Source organism: Macadamia integrifolia, unplaced genomic scaffold, assembly GCF_013358625.1.
Source record: "Macadamia integrifolia cultivar HAES 741 unplaced genomic scaffold, SCU_Mint_v3 scaffold2519, whole genome shotgun sequence".
Classification (NCBI taxonomy): domain Eukaryota; kingdom Viridiplantae; phylum Streptophyta; class Magnoliopsida; order Proteales; family Proteaceae; genus Macadamia; species Macadamia integrifolia.
This window is the reverse complement of record NW_024868769.1, coordinates 141,930-155,785: the sequence shown is the minus strand read 5'-3', so window position 1 is coordinate 155,785 and position 13,856 is coordinate 141,930. Positions and strand designations below refer to the sequence as shown.

Sequence of the window (13,856 nt, the reverse complement as noted above, 5' to 3'; positions counted from 1 at the left end):
TAGGGTTTCTGTAGCTAGCTTTAGCTATAGGCTTGGGGATCCAAAGGATGAAGTCGTCTAGGATGCTACAGGAAGCCCGGAGCTCCTCAAGCTCAACTTCAATCATCGTCGATACAATATCCCTAGCCTCAATTGCCAAGGACTCATTCATTTGGGCTTGGGATTCAAGAACCCCCTCCCTGATATCTTCATCACTCAGACCACTAGCGGATGCCTGAAGTGTCGTAGTGGAGGAAGAGGAGGCATGAGACGAAGTGGACTTAGAAGATGAATCTGAAGACATCCCTCGGATACGTCCTGGACTACGATGCCTAGACACGGCCCCCTCGAAAGACGAGGGACCACTACCTAAAGAGCTAGACATGAAGACTTACTTATGAAAGCACTTAGCTGAATCGAAGACGAAAGAAAAGAAATGACGAAGGACGAATGGTCTCAGAAATAAGGAGAAGGTGCCAAAATGGGGAGAAGGGGCACTATTTGTAGACAAAGGTGCGACAATCTGACTCCCTTAGCTCATTAATGACAGGACACATCATCAATTGCGGTTCCTGAGGCCCAATTGAGTCAGACGCACGAGTGAAGCATCAGGCCTCCGTGCCTTCCTCAGTTGGGGGCTCAGGCCAAGGTCAAGAAGACCTGACTGAAGGTCCCTCCCTCAGTTGGGGGCTCAGGCCTAGGCCAAACAGACCTGATTAAAGGTCATTCCCTTGGCTGGGGGCTCAGGCCAAGGCCAAACAGACTTAATCGACGGCCCCTCCCTCAGTTGGGGGCTAGGGCTAAGGCTGAGCAAGCTTGAATGACGAGTCTCCCCTCTGTCAGGACGAAGGTCGAGGCCGAACAGGAAGGATCGAAGGGTGCTAAAAAGAAAGGAGAAGGAAGGCGTTGTTATTTCCACTAGAAGGCTTCTCAGTGGCAGTAAGGGGGCTTCTGATATGCACAAACTAAACCGTCTAATCAGATATGGACACATGGCATCTCATCACGTATCTACACCGCAGCGTCGGATGTAGCAGAAGAACCCAAATTCCTCCTTGGTGATAGAGTCATAATAGGACTCCATTCACCTAAAGGAATATTCCCTGAGGAGTCGTGAAGTAGGCAGGGAGGAGTCCTCCAACAAACCGTCTCAATCCCTTAAGAGGAGGACTGGCGTATCCTAGTTGGATTCTACAAGGGATAACCTTATAAAAGGAAACCCGGAAGACAAAATGAGGTAAGTCAATATGTTCACACCATTACTCCTATGAAAATACTGTTCTGCGAAGTGTCTAACTTGGGTGTCGGAAGACTAATCCCGGAGCCACCTCCGGGCCTCTGTTCTCTATGCTTGTACAGGATCGACGCTCAGCCTTACACAGATTCTGGGTAGCAACACCCACATACTACTATATCCTTGTAGGTGTTATATTTCTCTCCTTCTTGCTCTATTTCCCCACCATCCATAATCAAATCACCAACAGCTTCAAGTACTTCACCACGACCCATCTGCATTTCCCAGGCTTGCCGCCCATCCGGGACTCCCATATGCCCGATTTGGTGCTAGACTAACATGACCAGGGCTACCATTACATAATTACCCATATGCATGATTCGGTGCTAGTACAATCATGATTCTATGGGGCATTGTGAGTCAAGGCCATTGTACCAAATTACTATCTCAGTGGTGGAGAACAGCCAAGGTGTGAGTGATGTTGTTGAGAAAGAGAAGAGGACTCTGAAGGCAAACCAGTACTATTGCAATTTGGATTTTTGTACTCGGAAAGGAGAAATTCCTCCCTCCAGAGAGCAACAAGAAGTCAAAGTCTAATGGTAAGAAGCATGGAGATGGGGAACACGAGTTTCAGGGGTTTGGAATGGGCAAGTATTCCAATCAGGTTTTCAAGATTTGCAATATCTTGCTTTCCAAATTGATGAGGCTCAAGCATGGTTGGGTGTTTAATACCCCCGTGACGTGAAGGGGCTTGGACTTCATGACTACTACACCATTATCAAGCATCCAATGGACTTGGGCACAGTGAAATCAAGGTTGAACAACAAGAAGAAGATGAATAGGGCTAATTATGTCTTTTTTCACTTTACAACAAACACTATTCTAACGGTGTTACTTTTTTGGGTTTAAATGCAATAAACGATTTTTTAGGGGGGACGATGTAATATAGGTAAACGCTAGGGGAGGTTGATGTAAATCACCCTAATTTTTATTTTTTCACCCTAACTTTTTTTTAGGGAGAGGGATAGGAAAGCTAGCAGGACACCTTGGTATAAGGTGCACTTGCAAGTTGAGAACCATCAGATTTAAGTTATTTAATTTCAATCGATGGATGAGGATATAACTTTATGGGAAAAAGTTACCTGAATCTGCAAAATACTCTGTTAAACTCTGAGCAATACTATACTATTTGTGTTAGAAGATTAAAATACATACTCTAGAGAAGAGCACTCCCTGCAACGTCACTTTCAATTTCAGTTGCAAATCATTCATAATCCGTGGACGCCGCTGCGAGAGCTGGGAGAGAGTAAGACCACTCCAATCGTCTTCATCTTCTTTTCAATTTGGAACTTTGTTCATCAGAAGTTAAGAGATGCAGAAAACAATGAAATGTTTCAATTTTTTTGGATTTTTAGGGATCGATACCTTTTATTGCTTCTGCTCTTACCCATAATCTGTGGCTTGATTCCAATGAGATGGAGCCAAACCAAAGTATTCTTTAATGTCACATAACCCATCTAGTTTTTTAATGTCAATGATAATTTTGCCCCATTTATTGCAAAATAAAATGAAGAACACAAACAATTTATCATTCATTCTATTTCAGTCAAGATTCTGAACATAAGTTGCAGAATCTGTCGTTGAGATCTGAGAAGGCCATGAAGTGCCCATGGATTACTGTCCACTTGGAAGTTGGAAGTGAATTAGAAATTCAGAAACTTAGCCAAAATCCATTCACATGGAGGAGAACAAGGTCGATGGTGATAAAACACCGTTCAATTAGGGAACAGAGTACCCTGGGAGTTGTGGAAGAGCACAAACTCAGAGAACCAATCACACTCCAATTGCAGGCGTTTCCCATGGTAGTTCCTCGAGGACGAAGCAAGAAGAAGGAGATGCTGCTATGTTTGATCACGAAGAGAACTCACTAAAATCAATTTGGGATTAAAAGGTTTAACCTAGAGTTATACACGTGGGTCATGTGATTCTAACCCCCTGTTGATGGGTCGAGATAGCAATTTTGGGTTTCCAAATCCTGGCCGTCAATTCACCACAACTCTTCTTCACTGCAGACTATGTTTTTCCAGTGAAGGGGCGATGATGTTTTTCCCGTGAAGGGGCGACATTGCTCATCTGTTGCTCTGGTTGTGATGAAGAGAGAGAGAGAGAGAGAGAGAGAGAGGTTGACATGTCAGGTCAGAATAGTATGTATAAAGTATGGAAGGGTTAAATAGAAGGTAGAGATTCAACTATCACAATCTGACGACCAATATTCACTAGCACACCTGATACCAAGGTGTCTTGGATACCAAGGTGTCTTGCTAGCTTTCAAGTACTTTTCCCTTTTTTTTAATAAATTATAATTAGAAAAATTTTGTCCTTACTTTGGAAGACCTATCATAAATGATTGAAGTGTGTCATGTAGCAGCTGGTGACTCTGTTGTTTCAGCTACCACAATAGTGTATTCCATAGGTACCTAAAATAAAAAAATAAAATAAAATAAAATAGTGTACTCCATCAATAGAAAAGAGTATTGAAATTATACCAAAGACGTTCTAATTGTACCAACTTCGTTTGTTAGGTAGATAATGAAGGATTCGCCGACACAAATGCATTTGAATATGGAAATTTTTATTTTCTTTCCTTATCTCCAAGCGTTGAGTTGATGAACCTTCTAAGGTTTTATAATAAGCTGACGCAATCATGGTGGGTAATCATAAGAGGAACTGCTATTAATAAGCAATCGGCTGGCTGGCCCTTCTTGTGGCCTGTGGAGGAAATCCAGCATAGCCAAACTACATCTTCTGGATTTGCTAAAGCTTTGAAGATGGGTCGCTCCATGTTGTTGGTAGCCTGCGCTTTTACTCTACTATTGGCTTCTGTGGTTTCGTCTAGTGTGGTCGAGCACACATTAGTAGTAATCACTCATCCCCTCAACTCTTTCTTCTTTTTTGTTTCATCTTTTTCGTTTCAGACTTGTCTATATATTTGAAGCATTAATTTTAAGATTTCTCAATTCTTTAGGGAGAATCATTTCCCAATGTGCTCTCAAAGTCCAACCCTCCAGCTTCCATATTCTCTCGACTGATGGAAAAGTATCAATTTGAGAGAAAGTTCACTACGTCAAGACACATATTTCCTAGGATTGTTTAAAGATAAACAGGGAGTTGTGTTTGAGCATAGGAAACCTAGACGGGTGACTGGGGTGTCCAACCCCTTGTCAGCTTTCTAAGAACAATATGGGTGTTTTTTTTTTTTAAATAAAATTATACTCATGAGAGCAAGCAAAGTTCAAAATTTTCGAATTACTAGATTTTGTCAATCATGTAGTAGAAAGTAGGCCAAATAGTCCTGCTCCAAATAAACAGGGTTTTCCTAGTCAGAGAGTCAGCTTTAAAGCTTGCACTTGCATGGTAGAGATAGCATATATATCAAAACTTCTGAATCTCATCCTTCCTTTGATTTTAAGAACAAACCTAGTCTGCATCACACTATAGTAGGAAGGAAAGAAGGAAAAAAAAAAGCACTCTTAAGTATAATCTGGTCAATTCAGAAGTTTAATCATCATTGACCATTGTGAAATGAAAGTCTATTATAAGAAGAGTGAGAACAAATGAATTTCATGTATGGATCAGACACCATACGAGAATTATTCACTTATGAAAAATTGATCCTACTCCGCCTCTTGATTTTTTTTTTTTTCTCTCCTATCTCGGCCGTAGCCGCTTGAACGAACATCGCATGCAAGGTGGGTAGTTGTCCCTTCCTTTTCCTATTGCTTCTGAGAGGAATATTCTGAGGGTCATTATGCATGGTAATGACAAGGGTATTCGGTAATCCTCTTTCAATAATTAAGGGAAGGGACGTGGGTTATTTTTTATATGTGATCGATCCTTCTTGTTTGAATTTTGAGATTCCCTTAATCACCAACTCCTTTTTTTATTTATTTATTTTTATTTTTATTTTAGTTTATTCTAATGAATGAAATAATCAGGTTAAGAATCGGATGCTACGGCGACTGTGTTACGAGCAGGAGGTAACAGTGGTGAACGGAAGCATGCCAGGGCCGGTGATACGGGTTAGGGACGGCGACACCCTCATAGTTCATGTCCTCAACCAATCACCTATCAATATTTCCCTTCACTGGTAAGAAAATCATTACTGGAAACAGCTTAAATTTATTCTTTCATTACCCATCAGTGTCCATTCATTCATTAACTACGTACTAATCATATGAGAACAGGCATGGATTGTTTCAGAGGCGGAGTGGATGGGCAGATGGAGCAGCATATATAACCCAGTGTCCCTTGGTTCCAGGAAGTAATTACACCTACAAATTCAACATTACTGATCAACAAGGAACTCTTTGGTGGCATGAACACAGAGACTTGAGCAGAGCCACCATTTATGGGGCTTTCATCATCCACCCCAGGCACGGCAAATCTTACCCATTTCCCAAACCCGACAAGGAGGTTCCTATTTTATTCGGTTAGTTCTCTCTCTCTCTCTCTCTCTCTCTCTCTCTCTCTCTCTCTCTCTCTCTCTCTCTCTCTCTCTCTCTCTTCAGAAATGGTTTAAAACCCAGGTTGACTCTGGTGGGCGAGGATTCAACCGAGTTGAGTCATTTTTGAGTGAATCAAAACTCATTTAAGAGACTAAAGAGTCATTACATTCAATTTCTTTGGGTTGTGTTCTTCGCAATCACCGTTTGTTACCCTCCCCCAATACCTCAATACCTATCATAGCTTAAAAAATTAGGTTTTCTGATTCCATTTTAGAAAAATCTGGTGATTCGGCGTGGTCAAACTTGGGGAGTCATGATTTTCTATTTCTGAATACAATAAATAAATATATAAATTAACAAAAATATAAATATTTAAAAAGAAAAAGGGGAATCAAATATTATTATATCTTGATCTTATATCATTATGAAAAAGACAAAGTTTTCCTTCACCGGTGGCTAAATGATGAGATGATCCAAAGGAAAACCCCTCTCTCCCCTCTTATTATCTGGGGTCATGATGGACCACGATGAATCTATTCACCGTGGCCTTAGGAAAACTCGATCCTTACAAAAATGTTCACTAATGTAAGTTAATTACTAAAGTAGTAAATCGATTTGATAGTATTTTAAAAAACAATTGGACTTGGCGAGTTTATAGTGATTCGGATAAAAAAATTTAGTCTCATCATAGAGTTCACAAGCCCTATAGACACATCTAAAGCCCCACGGTCAAAGGATTTTCCTTCACTGTCTTAAGGAATACCCGATCTTATACAGTATTGCAAAAATTCTCGTATCAAACAATCATACTTACACCTTGTTTTATATGGTTCAAGACAACCTTAGAAATTGTCATACATCTAACGTTAGGGTCTTGCTTGATACAATCTTGGTTGATAATAGAAGTTTGGTACCAACACAACTTTGCCTTATATAGGCGGTATTTTTTTTTTTTTTCTTTTTCTTGAACAATAATAAATCGTATTTTAGATAATAAAAAAATGTTATCATTATGGTTTTTTTTTTGGTAGATATCATTATGGTGTTTTGACTCATATGAAAAGGACTTGTGTATGTTGTGTGTCTGAAAACATGATATTTAAATGTTCCATGCAAGGTTAAACCAAAGCGTTACCTTGTTTGTAAAATTTATGAGCCAAGTCCAAATAAAGCCTCTGTCACCGCCGACCTAATAAAAGTACTTAGAAAACCCTTACCCCCATCAATTATCGGTCAAGCTTTGTTTAAATTATTCGTAAAACTTTGTTTATCAAAATAAATCCAAGTCAATTAGTGAGTTTACATCCTCTACCATCGCTGTAAAGTTATAGAGAACATTTGTTTGGACACACACCTCAAGGGTTCTAACTACTAATTGTTTACTGCATCAATGCGGTGGCTGCAAAAGATGTTTGAGATGCCAATTTATCATTGATTCATGCATGTTTTATTAGCGAATCACTGACATAGTTTTGCCTGTTCATCTCAGGGGAGTGGTGGAATGCCAGCATCACTGATGTCGATAATCAAGGTTTCCTCACTGGTCTTGGACCAAACCTTTCCGATGCTCTCACCATCAATGGCAAACCTGGCGATCTCTACCCATGTCCTAAAAAAGGTTAATTAATTAGTATTCTCTTTGTCTGGGTCTCTCCGTTGTATGTCTCTTCTTTTATACCAAACTTCTCTTCTCCCTTGTACAGATACGTTTAAGCTGAAAGTGAAACCTGATAACGTCTACCTCCTCCGCCTCGTCAACGCCGCCGTCAATACCCAGTTGTTCTTCAAAATCGCAAACCACAACCTCACGGTGGTCGCAGTCGACGCCAGCTACACCGAACCATATTCCACAGATGTCGTCGTGAGCGGCCCCGGCCAAACGGTCGATGTCCTCTTGATAGCCAACAAACCACCCAAGAGTTACTACATGGCTATCCAGGCCTATAGCAGTTCCGTAGCTGCATTCGTTAATACAACCGCAACTGCAATAATGGAATACGAGGGAGGGCCCACCACCTCATCAATCCCCCCAGAACTCCCACTCCTTCCACCTTTCAATGACACACCAACTGCCTATAAGTTCTATAGCAACCTAACCAGTCCTTTACGCCAAGTCAGCAATTTACCATTACAAGTGGACGAGAGGCTGTTTATAACCATAGGTATGAGTATCTCACCATGTGGACTTGGAGGTAATGCCACGTGTGGAGGACCCAATGGGACCCGATTCTCAGCCAACATGAATGGTTTGTCATTCCAAGTACCCACCAAATTGTCCATTTTGCAGGCGGCCTTTTCTGGTTCGAACCAGAACCAGGGGGTGTTCACTGCAGATTTCCCAAGTCAGCCACTGGTGACCTTCGACTACACCAACCCCAATAACACCTTGAACCAAACGTTAATGTTCTCCCAGAAATCAACGAGTGTGAAAAAGATACCCTTTAATTCGTCGGTGGAGATGGTGTTTCAGAACACGGCCGTGTTGGGGGTGGAGAACCACCCAATACACTTGCACGGTTATGATTTCTATGTGTTGGCTATGGGGTTTGGGAACTACAACCATATACAGGATGTGAGTAAGTTCAATTTGTTTAATCCACAGATGCGTAACACCGTCGCTGTGCCAGCTGGAGGATGGGCTGTCATCAGATTTCGAGCTGATAATCCAGGTAATTGATTAATTAATTAATTATTTTCTCGTTACCCTTTAAATTTTTTTATGGACCTATGAGACTGTGTATGATAGTTATTCATACAAATGTTTCTGATGTTTTTCCATTTAATGGAAACAAAAAAATTGGAATTAAATGTTTGGTGTCAACTTGGTGTTTAAAAAAAAAAAAAAAATATCTAGTAATGCAAAATGGAATGATGAAACCTTGTTCCGTCATTTCGGTTTTGTTCCAAATATAGAAAAAACTGAACAATTTTCAGATTCACCAAACACCATTTTTTGTTTTAAAACGGAATTTTGAAACAAAAACTGAAACTTTTGTTTTTGACATGAAACGTTGTTTTTGGAATTGAATGATTACCAAATGCAACCTAATAATACTTATTGATGGACTTGGGTAAGAGCGGATCAAGTTCTCGTATAAGAATCATTTTTGTATGAGACTGATCTGCACAGATAGAATCCACCCAACAATCAACTCTGTAGTGGATTTCATCTGTGTGAATCAACCCATACAAAAATGATTTCATATGAAAATCTGATCCACACTCGACCTGGGTAGAACTCATTCTCAATGCTCAAGTACTTATAAATCTTTACATCAGACTAACCACTTCTAATGTGAGATTATTAACATTTTCCTGCTCCACAGGTGCATGGATAATGCACTGCCATCTAGAAACCCACCTCTCATGGGGCTTGGCTACGGCTTTAATTGTTGAAGAGGGACCAACTCCTTTCTACAAACTCCCTCCCCCACCTTCCGATTATCCTCAATGTTAGAAATTTTCATTATTTTACTTCAATTTCTTATTTTGTACGTATTTCTCATTCAGCAACAATTACTACACACCAGTGATTTGGGTATTCTTTTAAATTTTGTGAGTGAGTTGAGTTTGAGTAGAATTTAGTCGTCAAGACTCCAAGTCTGTGTACTTTTTTTTTTTTTTTTTTTGAAGAAACAAGGTCTGTGTACCATACTTCTACCTTATAATGAAAGAAGAATTCTTTGATTATTGGTTCAATGCTTCAATGCAATGAATGAAATTCTTTTTGTTTTCAATAAACAAAGGGAAAGTTGGAGCACGTTCTTTAGATTATGTAATTGATTTGTTTGTTTATGTAAAGTTCAAAATGAAACAGCTAGTTCAAGATTTGACAAATGTCCTACCGGTTTAATAAAAATAAGTGGTTCCTCCTTTAAAAAAACAGACCTACCCAACCTCCACAATAGACATAATGTCTGCAACAACTACATTTGAAGGATAACTCATTACAAAAAAAATGGTCAACGACGGCACTTAATGGAGGTTTATGATAACATTTTAAAAAAATAACGTTAAATATGCATATTTAACAGAGTTTATTCTAAATTAAACACCGCTATATGTAAGAGTATTTAGGGCGTTGATTGTTAAATGCCATTGAATATAAAATATTTGCCATTATACATAAGATTATTTGCGGTGTTTGTTAGAAAATGCCGCAATATATAAAGCAGTTTTCCTTAACAAATGTCGCTATATAAAAGAGTTTTCCCTTCCACCTCTCTCTCTCTCTCTCTTCCCCCATAACCCTGGTGGACCAAAATGCCGTAGCCTATTCTCTAATAAACAAAGGAACCAGGTCATGGAACAGACATATTCCTTTGCTTGTTTACCAATGTATAAAGAAACGAAAGGTAATATTGATATCTCTTAAAACAAATGACAACTGCTTAGCACAGTTGGTGGGCTATGGTGTGTAAAAAACCCATACTGACTAAGAGGTCTTAAGTTCAAGCCTCCAAGTTGTTATCTACTTCCCTTCCCTACTTATTGGTGGGAAAAAAAAGAATATATCCCCTAAAACACATCTATTTTTGAAGAAACCAAGAATTAGTAGATGTCTTCAAGCACTCGCTCCTCTCTAGCTTGTTGCCCAACCCTATATATACCAGTCCATCGTCCTCAACTACAACCATCATCTACAAGAGACATACAGGCTTCACTCTACTGCCTCTCTCTCTCTCTCTCTCTCTCTCTCTCTCAATTATTTCCCAACCTCTCACAAGAGGGAAAACCCTCAAACTTTGCACGTGTCAATTTAGCCACAAGAGGGAAAACCCTCAACTTTGCACGTGTCAATTTAGCCATGAGCAATAGGTAAATTCCTTGTGCTCGACTTCCCTCATTTTTTTTTTTTTCAAACTTGATACCCTAATTTGTGTCTTTTGATGTGGTAATGGAAAAAGTGCAAGAAAGCCCTTAATTTTCAATGTATCCTTTTCTATTGAATGATACGAACATATCTAGTGCAAGTATAAATATATCCAATGAAGGTACAAACTGATATAGTGAAAGTGCGAATTTATCCAGTGAAGGTATGAACATATCCATTGAAGGTACGAACATATCATGTGAAGTTACGAACATATCATGTGAAGGTACGAATCTATCCAATGAATGTACGAACTAATCCAGTGAAGATACCAATTTATCCAATGTAAAGTACGAACGTATTCTCTAATTGTACAAATATATCTAATGAAGGTACGGGCATATCTTACGAAGGTACGAACTTATCCCAAGAATGTTTGAACTTGTCCTATTATGATACAACATATCTAGTGAAGGTACGAACTTGTCCAATGAAGGTACGAACTTATCCAATGAATGTACAAACTAATTTAATCATGATACGAACATATCTGGTGAGGGTACTATCATATTCAATTAAGGTACGAACATATCTAATGAAGGTACAGACTCATCCAATGAAGGTACGAACATATCTAGTGAAGTTATCAAGATTTGACAAATGTCCTACCGGTTTAATAAAAATAAGTGGTTCCGCTTGAAAAAAGAAATATGACAGCGAAGCATGACCTACCCAGCCTCTACATGAGACATAACGTCTGCGACAACTACTTTTGAAGTATAACTCATTACAAGAAAAGTGGTCAACGACGACACTTAATGGAGGTTTATGATAATGTTTTAAAAAAAAAAAATACTGTTAAATATACATATTCAATGGAGTTTATTCTAAAACACCGTTATTATAACATAATATGCGGCGTTTCTTATTAAACACCATTGTATATCATAATTTACGGGACTTTCTATAAAACACCGCTATAAGTAAGAGTATTTAGGGCGTTTATTGTTAAATGCCATTGTATATAAAAAATTTGCCATTATATATAAGAGTATTGGCGGTGTTAGTTAGAAAATGCCGCAATATATAATAGTATTAGCGGTTTTCCTTAATAAATGTCGCTATATGTAAGAGTATTCCCCCGCCACTCTCTCTCTCTCTCTCTCAATTGTTTCCAAACGTCTCACAAGAGGGAATACCCTCAACTCTGTATGTGTTAATTTAGCCATGAGCAATAGGTAAATTCCTTGTACTCGACTTCCCTCAATTTTTCTCCAACTTGATATCTTAATTTGGGAAAAAAATCGTCTGCAATTCCGATCTCGTACAATTCCGTACAATACCACCTTCAGGCGGTGACACGTGTATTGATACCAATACAATGGTCCAGATCTGATTTAAATGCCTCTTCACTGATTTAATATTTTATTAGTTGTACCAGATCTGGACCATTGTATTGGTATCAATACACGTGTCATCGCCTGAAGGTGGTATTGCACGGAATTGTACGAGATCGGAATTGCAGACGATTTCAACCCCTTAATTTGTGTCTTTTGATGTCGTAACGGCAAAAGCCCCTGATTTTTAATGTATCATTTTTCATTGAATGGTATGAACATATCTAGTGCAGGTACGAATATGTTCAATGAAGGTACGAATTTATCCAGTGAAGGTATGAACATATCCATTGAAGGAACTAACATATTTTGTGATGGTACGAACATATCTTGTGAAGGTACAAATATATCCAATGAAGGTATATATGAACTAATCCAGTGAAGGTACCAATATATCCAATGTAAAGTACAAACGTGTTCTCTAATAGTTCGAATTTATCTAATGAAAGTACGAAATTATCTTATAAGGTACGAGCATATCCTATGAAGGTACGGACTTATCCAAGAATGTTTGAACTTATCCTATTATGGTACAACATATCTAGCGAAGGTATCAACTTGTCCAATGAAGGTACAGACTTATCCAATGAATGTACAAACTTATTTAATAGTGATACAAACATATCTAGTGAAGGTATCAACATATCCAATGAAAGTACAAACTTATCCTATAAAATTATGAACATATCCAATGAAAGTACGAACTTATCCTATAATGGTATGAACTTCTCCAATGATGGTGCAAACTTATTTTATAACGTTTCGAAATATCAAATGAAGGTACAAACTTATCCCATAAACATGCTCAATTAAGAGACAAATTTGCCTAATGAAGATGCCAACGTATCCAATGCTCTTAAGAAAATATCCAATGAAAGTATAAACATATACAATAAAATTAACAACATATCCAATGAAAGTACAAATATATCTAGTGAAAGTACGAATATATCAAATGAATGTAACACCATATCGAACGAAGGTGCAAACACATCCAATGAAGATACAAACGTATTCAATGAAGATACCAACATATCTAGTGAAGTTACAAATATATCCAATGAAGGTACAGACTTGTCCATTGAAGGACCAACATATCCAATGAAGATTCGACATATCCAATAAAGGTACAGATTTATCTAGAAAAGGTAACAACATAAATAATGAAGGTACATAGGTATCCAATGACGATACAGACTTATCCAATGATGGTACATATTTAATAATGGTACGAACTTGTCCAGTGAATGTTCCAACATACCCAATGAAAGTACAAATATATCTAGTGAATGTATAAACATATCCAATCAAGGGATAAATAACCGAGTGAACATACCAACATATCCAAAGAAGGTACGAACATATCCATTGAAGATTCAAACATTTCCAATGAAGAACGAACTTATCCAATGAATTTAGAGACATATCTAATGAAGGTACGAACATATCCTATGAATGTACAGACATATCCTATTAGGGTACAAACATATCCTACGAAGGTACAAACTTATCCTATTATGGTACAAACTTATCTTATGAAGGATTTTTTTTTTTTTTTGCTAAAAGAGTCAGCAAAGNTCTAAAACACCGTTATTATAACATAAAATGCGGCGTTTCTTATTAAACACCATTGTATATCATAATTTACGGGACTTTCTACAAAACACCGCTATAAGTAAGAGTATTTAGGGCGTTTATTGTTAAATGCCATTGTATATAAAAAATTTGCCATTATATATAAGAGTATTGGCGGTGTTTGTTAGAAAATGCCGCAATATATAATAGTATTAGCGGTTTTCCTTAACAAATGTCGCTATATGTAAGAGTATTCCTCTCTCTCTCTCTCTCTCTCTCTCTCTCTCTCTCTCTCTCTCTCTCTCTCTCTCTCTCTCTCTCTCTCCATAACCCTAGTGGACCAAAATGCAATA

General features: G+C 38.3%; 1 protein-coding gene across 1 annotated transcript; it reads left to right on the top strand.

Moving 5' to 3' along the window:
- The first annotated feature begins 3,994 nt into the window (after positions 1 to 3,994).
- LOC122066662 (laccase-7-like) lies at positions 3,995 to 9,417 on the top strand. Its single transcript, XM_042630508.1, has 6 exons — positions 3,995 to 4,131; positions 5,209 to 5,360; positions 5,458 to 5,702; positions 7,208 to 7,336; positions 7,422 to 8,387; positions 9,045 to 9,417. Exons 1-6 carry the CDS (start codon positions 4,042 to 4,044, stop codon positions 9,173 to 9,175), a joined length of 1,713 nt encoding a protein of 570 aa, XP_042486442.1. The 5' UTR covers positions 3,995 to 4,041; the 3' UTR covers positions 9,176 to 9,417.
- Positions 9,418 to 13,856: the final 4,439 nt, after the last annotated feature.

Coding starts and splice junctions, on each gene's coding strand:
- LOC122066662 (XM_042630508.1), top strand. CDS start 4,042: ATGGGTCGCTCCATGTTGTTGGTAGCCTGCGCTTTTACTCTACTATTG. Junction 4,132..5,208: donor TGGTCGAGCACACATTAGTA/GTAATCACTCAT, acceptor TGAAATAATCAG/GTTAAGAATCGGATGCTACG. Junction 7,337..7,421: donor CTACCCATGTCCTAAAAAAG/GTTAATTAATTA, acceptor TCCCTTGTACAG/ATACGTTTAAGCTGAAAGTG.